Here is a 15,000-nt window from a genome sequence, read left to right as displayed (position 1 = left end):
TCCTCAATCACACACACTCACACACTCACACACTCACACACACTCACACACTCACTCACTCACTCACTCACTCACTCACTCACTCACTCACTCACTCACCTTTCATTTTCACCAACTGTGTGTGTGTGTGTGTGTGTCAGGTACAAGTGGCAGACTGAACGGCAGAGGTACCACCGGGACCTGGAGCAGGATGAGGCCTTCATCCCCGTCGGCGAATCCCTCAAGGATCTCATCAACCAGTCCACGACCTCCGGCAGCGGCTCCGGGCTCCCTCTGCTGGTGAGCATCCGTAACTGCGCACGTGCGCACGCACTCTCACTCCCTGGCACCGATGAGCAGGTCCTGGACCTGTGACCCTGGGGTGTGAGCTGGGCTCTGGCTTGCGTAACTGCTCTCTGTAGAAATAGCTCCTCTGACTCAGGCCCCGGGCCTGGTTGCCAGCTCTGTCAGTCAGGGCTGCGCGGCGCGGCGGTGGATGACTGCTCTATTGAAGGCTTGGGCCAACCCAGACTAGACTGGAATAGACTGTTTATTTATATACTTAGAGCTACGATGCACATTGCAGGGGTTTTTGGTTTGTTTTGTTTGTTTCTTTGAGCAGTGCGGGATGGCTTTTTTTTTACACGTATCACGTATCCCGTTCTTCAAATGATTGAGTCTAGTCTCTAAAAATATCTGGATGCCGCACGGTTTTAAAATATATCAAACGTATGGATCTCTGGATGGAAAATGTTTTGATCAGATTTGCTTATTGTTTATTTATGAATCTGTGGTCCTCCGTGACTTTCTAAGACGTGTCTGTCTTCTAATCACAGGTCCAGCGCACCATAGCCAAGCAGATCCAGACGGTGCGTCTGATTGGCAAGGGCCGCTACGGGGAGGTGTGGCTGGGCCGCTGGCGTGGGGAGAAGGTGGCCGTCAAGGTCTTCTTCACCCGAGAGGAGGCCAGCTGGTTCCGAGAGACCGAGATCTACCAGACGGTTCTCATGCGACACGAGAACATCCTGGGTACGGTGAATAGCCTACCAGCAGTATTGATGTGTGACCTGTAGAAGTGCTAGGGGGTGTAACAGTGTGTGAAGTTTATTCGTACCGAACCATTCGGTTCAGGGCGCATGCGGTTCGGTATGCGACTTCCTCTGTTCTCTACGCCCTGTGACCCAAACAATTACTGTCAGAGTATTCTATTTATGTCGAACGTTACTATTGCACATGCGGAACAGAAATTCTAGAGCGGGCGCTTTATTCGGAAAGTTTTGGCATTTTAGTCAGTCTGTTGTGTCTACCCTGTATAAACGAGCGCAAACTGCAGTTCAGTAATTATCAACAGGTCAGTCTTAACATGGAGCATTTATGTTTTTATTTATTTATTTATTTAGAATATACCAGTATTTGAGTGCTTCAGCTTTTACAGTAAGAATTATTGTCAATGAGCCACTGTTCAAAATAAATGAATTTTCAGCATATTTTTGATTTCCTTGCTGTACCGAAAACTTGCTGAACTGCGACCCCAAAACTGAGGTACATACCCAACAGTGATTTTTTTGTCCATTTGAACCCCTAGCAGGTGTCATACACACTCACATGTACATGTATGACGGTCTGAGACAGACAATTGCACTGACAGGGATGACCAGAGCTGATCCTCAGTGGAAGCTGCTGGATGATGTTCTTGTTTCATCACTCTCGCTTCTCTCTCTCCCAGGATTCATTGCGGCAGACATCAACGGCACGGGCACCTCGACGCAGCTCTACCTGATCACAGATTATCACGAGAACGGCTCGCTGGGCGACTGGCTGAAGTTCACCACGCTGGACACGGCCTCGCTCCTGCGGCTGGCCTACTCGGCCGCCTGCGGCCTCTGCCACCTCCACACGGAGATCTACGGCACGCAGGGCAAGCCGGCCATCGCCCACCGCGACCTCAAGAGCAAGAACATCCTGATCAAGAAGAATGGCACCTGCTGTATCGCCGACCTCGGCCTGGCCGTCAAGTTCAACAGGTGAAGATGAACCTCCTCACCTGCGTAATGTTGCTGTGTAGGAGTTAGGCTCTGGCATTAAGCAATGGAGTTTTATGATTGGTAATGTGTGGTCAGTTGTAAGCCGTACAACAGACTGCTTATTTACACTGAAATGCTCAAGTGAAGGAGTCTATTTGTATAGATGTGGAGTCTATTTGTGGTATGTGGTAACTAATAGTTAATGGAGTTTATAATGCCTAGTAATGTAGGAAGTTAACATCGTGAAATCTGGACCCGATTCGAGTCCCTGTTGTGAGCCAAAGACATGGTTAGGTGACATGCGTGGACTCTGTGTGATCTGCGACCTCTGACCCATGCTGGCGTGTTGCCTTTCTCTGCCGCAGCGACACCAATGAGGTGGACGTCCCGTTGAACACGCGTGTGGGGACGCGGCGCTACATGGCTCCCGAGGTCCTGGACGAGACCATGAACAAGAACCAGTTCCAGGCCTACATCATGGCCGACATCTACAGCTACGGCCTGGTGGTGTGGGAGATGGCCCGCCGCTGCGTCACTGGAGGTACGTCTGGGCTAAGGTTACTAGCGGAGCCTGCGCCACTAACTGTAGCATAGCATAGTCTACTGAATGTCTTCTGCGTCACAGTTGGTTTACTTTGGGTTCATGGATACCCATGAAATGATGTAATCATTAAAGGATTTAACGAATAAATACTAGGGGTGTGACGATGTACAAATTTCACGATTCGATGCGGTTTGATACAGTGGTCTTTCAATTCAATACAGTTTTGATACAACAAAATGAGTGTCTGCTATTAAATTTAGTTTTTTTTATTCGAATTTTATACTTTATAGTCCACATAAAGCATCATCTATTTTGAATGTGACCAAGGGTGCAAACAACCTGTTTGGTCTGTCAGCCACAGCCGCTGTACATGTTCAACTTTTATCAGCCACTCCAGTTATTTACCAGCCACTTATAGAATTTCATGTTGTTTACCAAAATATAAATATCTTTTAAAGATGTTAATAGTGGATATTAAATACATTATTTCCATGTGGTCTATCAGAACATGATTTACTTTTGGAAACATAATGTACAGATCATGAAGAAGACATAGGTACAGTGCAGAGGTATGTGTCACTTACCGGCGTTTGCCAAGCATTTGTCTACGACAGCGCCATCATTTCCACCAGTGGCCAGAAAAAGCATTACATGCATACCATTTCGAAACCGGATATTGTTTTGAATAAGCACACACACACACACACACACACACACACACACACACACACCAGAATCCCCAATACATTTCTTCACAAGGTTACAGGAATCACTTTGAGCTATTTTAAAATCACAGCGGTGAAACAGAGAAGTTTGTATCCCTGCATTTCTGTTCTAGAAATCTTAGACAATGCATTATTGGTTATCATAAGTTGACTAGTGTAGGCTCTATCTCTATTTATCGAACGGTACACGAGTGTGCTGAATCAAAGCCATCATGTCGAAGAATATTTTTACACTTCTAATACATTTACATTTACATTTAGTCATTTAGCAGACGCTTTTGTACAATAAATGGTCATATTGAAATTAATATATAGATTCTTGACATTAGATAGAAATAATGAAATAAACTCCTTCTTAGTTTGGTGTTCTGGTGGTATTCTACTTAGATTCTAGATAATGGATGGAAATAAAAAAATTTAATCCCCTCTTAATTTTGTACTATGGAGATATTCTGATGGTTTCTGTGTTTTCCCCGTTGCCTCTCCCTCAGGAATAGTTGAGGAGTACCAGCTGCCGTACCAGGAGATGGTGCCGTCAGACCCCTCGTACGAGGACATGCTCGAGGTGGTGTGTGTCAAAGGCCTCAGGCCCACCGTGTCCAACCGCTGGAACAGTGACGAGGTGAGTGGGCCCGCCGGCGACTTGGCTTACACACACACACACACACACACACACACACACACACACACACACACACACACACACACACACACACACACACACACACACACACACACGCGCGCGTGGCAGCTTTGACTGGCCTCCACGCTCACACTCACTGTCACTGTGACTGGGTCAACGTCCTTGGCAGTGCGTATGTGTTTGATCAAAGTGCCTCCTGAAGGAGAAAATGGACTCAAGTTAAGCTGGGCATCTTTTTTTAAGCAGATTTCTCCATCATTAGATCAAATGAACCCTCAGATTAAATGTAGCCCTCGGAGCCGTACATCAAAGTACACTGGTGCTGTTTGTTGGAGATGAGTACACCGCTCATTATGTAGATTTACAGTACTCATGCAGGTAAAATGTGCTAGGTTGTATAAAGAGAGGAAGGAAGTCAAGATAAAGTCTCATCTGTGTGTGTGTGTGTGTGTGTGTTCTGTCTACAGTGCCTGCGGGCCATGCTGAAGCTGATGTGCGAGTGCTGGGCCAACAACCCCGCCTCACGGCTCACCATCCTCCGGGTCAAGAAGACCCTCGCCAAGATGGTGGAATCTCAAGACATCAAGATCTGAGCGCCCCCTCTTCTCTTCTCTCCTCCCTCCCTTCCTCCCACTCACTTTATGGCTCCCACGCTCTGGTCAGGAAGAGGGCTTTGAACTGCACTCTGAGACACTGAATGAACTCCTCATGCAGACAGGATGAGATGAGACACACACACACACACACACACACACACACACACACGAGACTTGAGTGTGTGCACTGCTGATTTGTGGTGTGATGACTTTGTGGTGGGAGGACAGTGGAAACTACGCCAGCCTGTGTGTGTGTCCATGCTGTGTTCATCTTCATCCTCACGAACCTCTCTGGCTCTGAGTGGGAGAGGACCGTCGTCTTCCTCAGTGCTTTCTGTGAAAGCTGTATTCTGCGCAAAGGGAGGAAGGGCAACCAACCACACACCGCCATCACAGGATGAGACTCGCATGGACACGGACTAACTCACTGCCTTAGAGAAATTCCTCTGCTGCCAATCTTCTGTTATCTCTGTGTTTTTTTGTTTGTTTTTTCTTTAATTTGCTTCCAGCTTAGTCCATTTGTGTTTGTGCCATTTCTGCCTCCTGCCATCACACTACATCACGGTACTATAACTAACACCAGACCTCGTCAGCATTGTGGTTTGAAGGTCACTCCGGGCCAGCAAGTCTGCATGTTTTGTTGCTCTAATAACGGAAAGGTCATTTGAGACCTGGCCCAGATAAGAGGCCGTGGTATTAGTCTGGTGCTACTGTATGTCTGGTGTGTGTCTGGTGTGTGTCTGGTGTGTGTCTGGTGTGTGTATGGTGTGTGTCTGGTGTGTGTCTGGGCCCCGCCGGCAGCTCTGTTTAACCAGGTCCATGAACACCACACCTGAGGCTGGACACACTGGAGCTGTACCCCTCACAGTCCCCCGCTGGCCTTAAGACACCTGCATGATGGTGCAGCTCCCCAGCAGCCCACTGCATCAGAGCGTCCAGCGGTACGAGATGCCTTACTCTCCTGTTTACTCTCCCGAGAGCAACCCCAGCGGTGACATCACTTCCCCTGGGAACAGGTGCTCAGGAGTACCCCACCGGTGACATCACTTCCCCTGGGCACAGGTGCTCAGGAGTCGTACTATGCCAGTAGTGTTTGCCATGCCCTCTGGAGGACCCTGTCCTTCCTAGTGTCCAGCGACGTGGCAGCGCCAGGGGAGGTGACCGTGAGGTGTGCCAGTGGCACAGTGCCAGGAAGAGGAGGCACGCTCGGGCGTGGCAGAGAGCACTTCCTGTTTCTCTCCGTGTGGGGCCGTGTGCAGAGTGGGGATCGCTTTAGCTCCGTGTGGGGCCGTGTGCAGAGGGGGGAGGGCTCATGGATTAGCATGGTTGTGCAACTCACCTCCCCATTGTCCTGTTTCAGTGTGATGTATATCTGTGCATAATTTAATGAGCAAACGAACAATATATACGATGCCAATGTTCTCACGTCCAGTCGACCTTTAAACTTCTACAAGCTTTAACAATGTAGCATGCTTCCAGCTAGACGTGTCTTCCTTACCTACTGTTGCCTTGCCCAGGTGTCTGCAGGTCCAAAGAGAACTCGCTCTTTGCTTTATTTGCCTTTCCTCCGAGTATCGAGACCTAACAGATAGTCAGATTGGGTGGAGAGTCCAGCATTTCGATCCGTCTCCGCGGGCAAAGTTTAATTTAAATTTAATTTTAATTTTTCCCCACATAGATCTAAAATATGACCAGAGAAGGCCGGTTTCAGTTGACTTGACTTGATCAGGAACATAGGAGAAGTCCTATAAACCTATGATCCAGTTCTCCAGAATGCTTAACACCAGTGAAGTCATGCTGTGCCTCTTCAGTTCCATACACGTGTTCACTCTCCGCAAGGGCGTAAAGATGGAGTTGGATATTAAGATGGTCCTTAATGTCACAGTGCAATAGAATGCTTTCAGTGCTCGCTTTGCAAACATCCTTATTCTATGGGATTTTATTTATTTATATATATATATAAATAAATATAAAACTGTAACTCTGTCTGGCATATAGAGAGACTTGGCCAGGACTGCCAGTAGACAGGAACTATGGGAACCTCTGCAAACTCATGCTTGTGCAATATTAACTCGTATACGACCTCAAGTCATGTTCACAGACACGCTGCTTTAAAGGTCAGCTGTGCCCTCGTCCCCTTCCTCTGAGTTCTCTAACTGGGTCTCCTCCCATAATAAACAAATAGTTTTCTTAAAAAATGAAATGCTATAATGCGTTAATGCTATAATGCGTTTGTTAAAAAAAGTAAGGCGTTATCAGTCTTGATCTCAATACTGGTACAGTACAGTCATTCTGTCTCCTTGAAGAGAAAGGTAATCTGGGTAATCCTGTGTTTTTCCATGTACATAAGCATAGGACGCAAAAAAACTAAAAAATCAAATCAAGCTGAACTCGACTGTATTATACTCTTCACAGAGTGCTATTTGAAAGACATTGAGGTCTTAATATTACCTGAAAATGTTTTACATTCATTAATTCAGAAATTCGAAAACAGGCACCCTACGCACAGCGGACTGTCCCTCAAACACTGTTCCATTCTGTTGTGTATCCACCTGATCCTTTATATGTGTCCCTTTTGCTGGTGCCTGGCAAGTGCATACTCAAAGAGTGCATCTCATATCATAGTATATGTAGGGTTTGGTGCTACTCAACTTCCTCTGTGTCTTTAATGGCAGCCTTTAGGCTCCTGAGAAAAGCAGTGCATTCAATGTGCACTATTGTTCATTGGTTCATAAACATGAAGAGTGTAGATATGTGGAGAGAGGCGTGTGTGTGTGCGTGCGCGTGAATGTGTGTGATGGAGAGCTGTCGAGTGTGTGTGTGTGTGTGTCAAATTCGCACGTCCAAGAACTTGTATTTGTAAAATTTGCAGTTATGGAATCGAGCATAATGTACATATGGTAGATATTTAAGTATGCTTCTCCAGAAACCCACAATTAGTCATGTTTTGGTGTAATATTCAAGAAAGTTATCTATATTAACCCCGTAATATGTAATTGCCTTTTTTGTACAGCATCTGGTTGTAAAGGTGCCTTATGAGTTTACTAAAGAATGCATACTCTGTACAAAGACTGTCCAATGTATCACTTTATAAGTAAATAACATTATTTTAGTACACAACCTTGTGGTGCTGGCTTTGGTCATTTCAAGTGTAATACCGGTTTAACTTGTATCTGTATTGTGTGCTTCCGCCTAGTGGCAAGAAAAAGGAATTACACATTGGCGAAAGGTATTTTGGTTATACACCATTTGTGTCCAGTAGGCAATTGCAGGCGAGGTGGTAAAACTGCGAGTGGGTTCATCCAAAGTGGGTACACACACAGGTATGACATAATTACATCTGTACGTGAAATGTCCTATTGGCATGTAATCATTACACAGTAACCAGAAGTAAGCACGATATCTACAAATGTGGAAAAATAAATTGGCTTACTTTGTAATGATATTAGCAATAATTTCCGTGCCCAGAATGTTACCTGAGCGCGCTTACCTGGTGCCTAAATATGATTTAATATCAATATAAAATATTAAGTTAACAAGAGCTAAGTAGGGTGGGCTATACACAAATACCTCCGAAGTGTAGCTCAGTTCAAAAAGTGATATGTGAGGTGCACCGCTGTAGCCAATGTCTCTCCTCGGCAGTTTGCCGCCTCTCAAACGGATTCTCATCAAGAGTCAAAGAGGCCAGCTCATAAGCCATCTGTCTTGCTTTGCTCCCCGCGACACGGGCAATAAATGTGCTCACTGGTATTGGCCAACCATAAATATAAGGCGACAGAGATAGCGTGATAAGAACAGGCTCAGCAGAATAATGGAAACGTGAACTAGCAGCTGTCTGTCTTTGTAAAACGTATCCCCTCAGACTCGGTCGGTTCTCTTCTCTAAGTGTGAAGAGCGGCCTCAGGTGGTCTGATAAAGCAATAACCCCGCGAAAGTGTTGTCCTGTGCGCTGCTGCCCTCCAGGCTTCCCTGCGACAGTTCCAGGTACAACTCCTCGCCCTGCTCGAGCTGCAGCAAACACACGCGCGTGGCAGGTCCCGCGGGCTTCCGCTGGCTCTGATGGAGGCTCGCTGACACGACCCCTTCGCCTCTCATCAGTCGCGCCAAAGAAGCTCCTGGTCCGAAGTCCAGCGTCACGACAAAGAGATAGAGTCCTTTGACCGGTGCACGGAACACACCGGTTGTGGTAGAGTACATCTCACCCCGGTCCAAAAGGATGTCGTCAAAGATCAGCGGACCGTCCTTACTACTGCCACTCTTGGTACTTGAGATGAACGCCAGAGGATTGTCTGACTGGACGGCTGAGACAAAAAAAAAAAGGGCAATAAATGTTTTTGGTTAGTTATATGTATATGTTTTCAAATGTATTTTTATGGTGAGATGGTAATAAATAAATATATAGAGTAACATCTAAATCTAAAAGGTCACTGGGCTGGGAAAGCCTAACTTTATAAATAGAATATTCAGAGATAAAAGCATATTGTTACCATCACTAGAGGGAGCTCTAGAGCCATAAAGAGCAGAGTTGGTGAGCTCATTGGTTTTCATTAAAACAAACTTACATGGACCTTCTTAAACTTTGAGCACTCTTTTTTTATATATATATATATATACTGCCATTAAAGTCACTTTTGTCTCTGCCTTTGTCTGATGCACCGTATAAACAAAACTGACCAGGTTTACCTGGTAAATTAAAAAAATTTCAGTTTATGGAAGATGGACTGAAAAGGTTTCTTAAAAGGAGAAAATGTGTGTTATTTAGTTTCTATGTACCTCTCAATGTGGTCTCAAGCGATGCGTCCCTCCTGCTGCGAAGGCTGCCTTTCTCTCCCCGATGGCCGCTTCTCTTCTGCTGCTTCCTCTGCTGCTTGGCCTCCTTCCTCTTCATCATCGCAGACAGTTTGTCCAGATCCAGTGTGGCCTCGGAGCCGGTCAGACCCTCGGTGTTGCCGAAGATGCTCTTGAACAGCTGCAGGTGATCTTCGAGTCCTTTGCGCAGGGAGTTGACCTCTGCCTGCAGTTTCACCTCCACACCACTGGAGGCAGCATCCTTGGAGCAGTTGCAGCAAGAAACAGGGCAGGGGCGCGCCTCAGCCCTCCTCACCCGAATGGCAAGTTCCTCCACTGCCTTATCCAGGCTCCAGAAGTCGCTCTCTGAGTAATCCTGGCCCTCGTCTGGCTCATCATACAGGAGATCTTTCGTGTCTTTGTCTGCACTCGTCTTCATGAGTCCTCGTGATGCCCATTCGGTCAGCACTGAGGGCTCGTCTGCTGCCTCAGTCTCCGGAGCCGCCTTGAGCTGGTCCCTCAGATCCTGGATCATCTTCTTGGCCGCCGGAATGGAGTGTTGCATCTGCTGTTCCTCCGGCAACGCCAAAAACTCCAGCACCTCCATCCCCAGTACCACCTCGAGGACCTCGCCGTGCCGGAGGGCGTCCTTCAGCAGAGAGTTGAAGGAGCCCTGGAGGTGCTGGACCTCGCTCTCCTTCCCGTCCTCCTTGTTCTGGAGGGCCCGGATGTGTTGCTGGCTGCCCAGGAGGGAGGCCTGCAGCAGGGACATGTTTGAGTTCAGGGCCCTGGTCCTCTCCTGCTCAAAGCCCAGAGAGTTTTGCACATGACTCAGCCCTTGCTTGAGGTCCTCCACAGATGGCATCCAGTCATCCCAGCCCTCTGGCTTTGAATGCGCCGCGCTCTCCACGGCCATCTTGTTTTCGCTGGCTACCACGTTGACTTTGGCAATGGCCTCTTGCAGGCGGGAGATCGAGGCTTCACATTTACAGTCATCACCGCCCCGGCTGACGTTAACATAGAGCTGCTTGTACAGATAGTCCACGTCCGAATCCGTGTCCAGCTGCTTGTCGCGTTGGAGCGTCAGGTTGTTGGCCAGCTCCTCCACGCGTTGCAGGACCGTCGCCCGGGCTGCGTCCACCTCCAGAACAGTCTCCATGAACTGGATCTGGCTTTTGAGACCCGTGCTTCCGATTTTTTCGTCCAGCTCTTGGAGTACACTCTGCAGATTGCTCACGTTCCCGTCCGTCACCTGAAGCCCCTCGGACAAAGTGTCCACCTTCACCGTGTTATTGACCACCTTCTCATCCAGGCGGGCGATGGCCTCCCAGAGGGCTGGTGCTGGTTCTGGTTCTAGGCTGATGGGCTGGCTCTGGGCTGGGATGACTGGTCTCTCAATGGGCGTGTCCCAGGTTCTCTGTATTTCCTCCTCTAGATTTTCCTGTCCCTGCCTCAGCTCTGAGATAGACGAGTTCAGGGCCTGCAAATTCATCTGTGGAATGGACGTGGGAGGAAAAGGAAATGACTAATTGTTAGTGATCAGTCTGTCACGGATCTGATGTCATCAAAGAGGAGACGCACAGCTGATGTGTAAATAAGGAAGAATCACAGTTTGGGTTAATCATTCCACAAGGATCTCGAATCATCTCTGATATTGTTCAAATGATTTCCTGCTAAACTTGGAAATCTGAAATCTACATCTTAAATATCAGTTCACCATTCTCAAATATGAACAAAAGTATGCATCGCTGCAATCAAGCATTGCTTTGTTTGTGTGTCCAAACCTGTAAATTCTTCTGCTGCCGCTTGATCTTGACATCAATGTCCGTCTTGAAGCTGGTCAGGTTGTAGTGAAGCATGACGTGCTGGGAGTGCAGTCGCTCCTCCAGCCGCCTCTGCAGCTCCTCAATCTGCTGGAAGCTCTCCTCCAGCTTCCCCTCCAGGAACTCATACCGACTCGACGAATACTCCTGCACCTCCGGCCCCTCCTGCACCTCCTGCCCCTCCTGTGCTTCTTCAGTTCCGTGGCCCAGGGTGTGGTGATCGTGATTTCCCCTCTCTTCCCGTCTCAGCTTGAGCTCCGCCACGTCGCGGGACAGGCCTCCCACCTCCAGAGAGAGGCGCTCCAGGGTGTGGTTGAAGCCGTCGAGGACTGGCTGGAGCTGGGCCATGATGAGGGCAGCCATCTGAGGTAGAAGCGGAAGCGCAGAAGAGGGAGGGTAGGGCCAGGGCTCAGCGTCCAGCTCCCTGTCCACGGGACCTGAGGATCACACAACAGAAAAACGAGGATTCAGAGGTGTATGGTAGATACCGCGTTTCTGTGAAGCGCTGTTGACCAAACGGTTCAGAGGGTGTAGCTGAAGATAACTTCAGTGAATGTGAGTGTATGTAACTGTAATGGCAGACAGTGTACATTGAGGTACAAGTAGAAGCCGTTGCCTCATTGTTATTACAGAATGCTCTAAATGCAGACTAATCTTGATTGTGTATAGTGTACTGAATTGTATAGTGAGTGACCTCAAGAAAAGAACAAAATTACAGTGAATCTGAACATTCAAGATTTCAGATTTAATCTCTTTTTTTTTTGTTGTGGCTCTGTGTCCACCGAAATGGGTGTCATTGTTAAATAACACAAGGGCTTTTTTTTGTCCTAGCTCAAAATAGATCATGTGAAGCATTCAGCCGTCATCCACCCCCATGCATAGTTTCTCCTCCTTTGATTGTGTGTTTTGTTTGCCAGGTCACACGGTGATTTCATGTTGGAAAGATTTGCAATTTATAATGGAGTGGGAAATCTCCAGAGGCCACTGTCATGACCTCAGTTGCTTTTAAATGATCTCCCATCAGCCCAAGATATATGTGTGTGTGTGTGTGTGTGTGTGTGTGTGTGTGTGTGTGTGTGTGTGTGTGTGTGTGTGTGTGTGTGTGTGTGTGTGTGTGTGTGTGTGTGTGTGTGTGTGTGTGTGTGTGTGTGTGTGTGTGGGGAGGGGGGTGGTTGTAGGTTGGCTCGCGGTGAAATCTTTGTGTGCATTTATGTCTGTAGGTGGCTTTTTACTGTGGCAAGCACATAGTCTTGGTACATGATTGAGGTTGAGTGACTGAATGTGTTTGTGACTACATCCCATATGATAGAGAAACAGGATGTTTAACATCTGTGTGTGTGTTTCTGTTTTTCACATGTTGACAAATAATTAAGCTCGCTTTGTGTGTGTGTGTGTGTGTGTATGTGTGTGTGTGTTTATGTGCTTAGCCAAGAGTGCATGTTTGTGTGTGAGCATATGTGGTGCTGATTGTGTGTGTGTGTGTGTGTGTGTGTGTGTGTGTGTGTGTGTGTGTGTGCGTGTGCGTGTGCGGTGCTGATTGTGTGTGTGTGTGTGTGTGTGTGTGTGTGTGTGTGTGTGTGTGTGTGTGTTGCTGATTGTGTGTGTGTGCGCGTGTGCTCTGAGTGACGCACAGCCCCTGTCCATGTTCCACACGCCGGTGTCCTGATATCTGGACAGGATCCAGGCTCGCGCACACGCTGAGTCTGCTTACCCTCAGCAGTGTGTGTGTGTGTGTGTGTGTGTGTGTGTGTGTGTGTGTGTGTGTGTGTTTGTGCGTGCGGCCGGGGACACCCAGGGGCCACTTTATCGCTCCCCGGCTGTTTTCTTTACATCAGGACAGCTGGGGGGCTCCTACATGACTCCCTCTGCCATTCCCACAGAGGGATACATGGCCAACAAGAACACGGCCCCTTAACAGAGGGATACATGGTCAACAAGAACACGGTTCCTTAACAGAGGGATACATGATCAACAAGAACGTGGTTCCTTAACAGAGGGATACATGGCCAACAAGAACGCGGTTCCTTTACAGAGGGATATATGGTCAACACGGTTCCTTAACAGAGGGATACATGGCCAACAAGAACACGCAGAGGGATATATGGCCAACAAGAACGCGGCCCCTTAACAGCTATAAGAAATCACCCAAAAAACTCTACACCTCCCTTCTAAAGCATGTGTGTGGTCAGCGTAACAGAGGGATACATGGGCAAGAAAAACACGGTCCCTTAAAGCAGCACAATGGAGGAATTGCTAATCGCTAACGAGATGCTAGCAGCTAAGCCTAGCGAAACCTCTTGAGATTTGCTTACTTTGACACTATGACAAACTAGTGAGTCAACAACTTTCCTAACACAGTCAAACATCAAGCAAGTGCAACACAAGACAAAGCAAGACGGCAAATAAGCTACTTACTAGTTCGGCAGACAGTAGTAACCGGGCGGCTTCAGGCAAACTTACATAACGCAGTAATATGCCTATGGACCCTGGTATGGCAATGGCACGGAGAGGATTCTCCATATTAAACGTCATTGTAGCGCCCCAATTTTTTTTAAGCTGTTATTTTAAGGTAAAACTGCTAATCCTAACCCTAACCCTGAAGTACAATTCCTACATAATGCCACTTTAACCTTTACAGAGGGATACATGGTCAACAAGAACGCGGATCCTTAACAGCCATCAAAAATCACCCAACTCTACAAAAACTCTACACCCCCCTTCTAAAGCATGTGTGTGGTCAGTTTGATACTTTGCTGAGTTCTCTGGTTTAAATATGATCTCTCAATTAGCTGTGGTCACAGTGACATTTGACTATTGTTGTATGCTTTCATGTCCGAGAGAGGGTGACGTATTGGGTGGATATAGCTGGGCCGCTGGTGTAATGGGCCACTCCACTCAGGAAGTGTGCGTCACCTACAACATGCGGATGTACGAGGCGAGGGCTGGCTCTATATCTGAACCCCAGTGTCATTCCCACAGCATCCTTACATCACGCTCCCACGCAGACAATGTGTTGTGGTTGTTCTGCAGGCCAGAAGAAAGAGAGGATTTCCTGTGGAGGAAACGCTAAGGCAATGGAGGGTGGGCGGGGGTGTAGGGGTACGGGATTGGCCCCGAAGAGCACAGGACAGCGAGATGAGGAGGAACTCGTGCAGGAGCATGGAAATGCTCCCTGTCGTAGATTCCAATCCCCCCCCCCACATCAGTCCTAGGCATGTCATGGACATTTACTGCCTTCCCAATCCTGCAACTCCCTGTCTCTCTCCCTTCCTCCCTCTCTCCCTCCCTCCCCTCTCTCTCCCTCTCTCTCTCTCTCTGTTTAAGGATGTGGATGAGACCAACAGACTGCTGACTAGACTGCAGCTGATAACATCTCTGGACGCGTGAGTTGGGTGGACGGAAGCTGAAACACCAACATTTACGATGTTTGTGTATATTTTTCCTTTCCATGTGAACTATTTTTAATGATGTGTTTGAATGAGTTGTGGGAAAAGATAAAAATGTCTAAAACAGTGAATGTTTTCAAATACTTTTTTGTATAGCTTCGACGTGAGTTAGTGGGAGCAAACAGTCTGGTTGGCAGGGCACTATGTCACTTAAGATAGGGGTGCAGCACGAAATCGTTGGTAAATCCCCCGGAAGATCTGTTGGGAGTCCTGCACGTCCACTGATAGAGCCTGAGGGTCAGAGGTTCAACTATGAGAGAACAGACAGATAAACTGTGTGCTTTCACTGATCCAGGAGAACAGACAGATAAACTGCGTGCTTTCAGGCATTTTTGTAGAGATGTACTGGTGTTCTAGCCTGAGTGCCAGCCGAACTTAGCCCCACCCACAACATTGGAGGTCGGGAAGTTCGGTCTGGCATTGCTCCGTTTG

At 47.7% G+C, this 15,000-nt stretch overlaps 2 protein-coding genes across 2 annotated transcripts in view; one reads left to right on the top strand and one right to left on the bottom strand.

Annotated features, from left to right (window-relative positions):
- bmpr1aa (bone morphogenetic protein receptor, type IAa) overlaps positions 1-5,772 on the top strand; it is a 41,772-nt gene extending 36,000 nt beyond the window's left edge. The window contains exons 8-13 of the mRNA XM_031578932.1: positions 141-279; positions 816-1,008; positions 1,706-2,003; positions 2,369-2,544; positions 3,764-3,894; positions 4,383-5,772. Coding sequence (XP_031434792.1) covers positions 141-279; positions 816-1,008; positions 1,706-2,003; positions 2,369-2,544; positions 3,764-3,894; positions 4,383-4,508 — 1,063 coding nt within the window. The 3' untranslated portion in view covers positions 4,509-5,772. The remainder of the gene's footprint in view (positions 1-140; positions 280-815; positions 1,009-1,705; positions 2,004-2,368; positions 2,545-3,763; positions 3,895-4,382) is intronic.
- A 1,808-nt stretch (positions 5,773-7,580) lies between these two features.
- The window catches only part of mmrn2a (multimerin 2a), a 26,092-nt gene continuing 18,672 nt past the window's right edge, over positions 7,581-15,000 (bottom strand). Inside the window, exons 7-9 of the mRNA XM_042709496.1 lie at positions 11,084-11,559; positions 9,285-10,791; positions 7,581-8,812 (exon numbers count right to left, since the gene is read on the bottom strand). Coding sequence (XP_042565430.1) covers positions 8,412-8,812; positions 9,285-10,791; positions 11,084-11,559 — 2,384 coding nt within the window. The 3' untranslated portion in view covers positions 7,581-8,411. The remainder of the gene's footprint in view (positions 8,813-9,284; positions 10,792-11,083; positions 11,560-15,000) is intronic.

This window comes from Clupea harengus, chromosome 13 (assembly GCF_900700415.2).
Source record: "Clupea harengus chromosome 13, Ch_v2.0.2, whole genome shotgun sequence".
Lineage (NCBI taxonomy): Eukaryota > Metazoa > Chordata > Actinopteri > Clupeiformes > Clupeidae > Clupea > Clupea harengus.
Note: the sequence above shows the minus strand (reverse complement) of the source record. Positions and strands in the feature narration are given on the sequence as shown.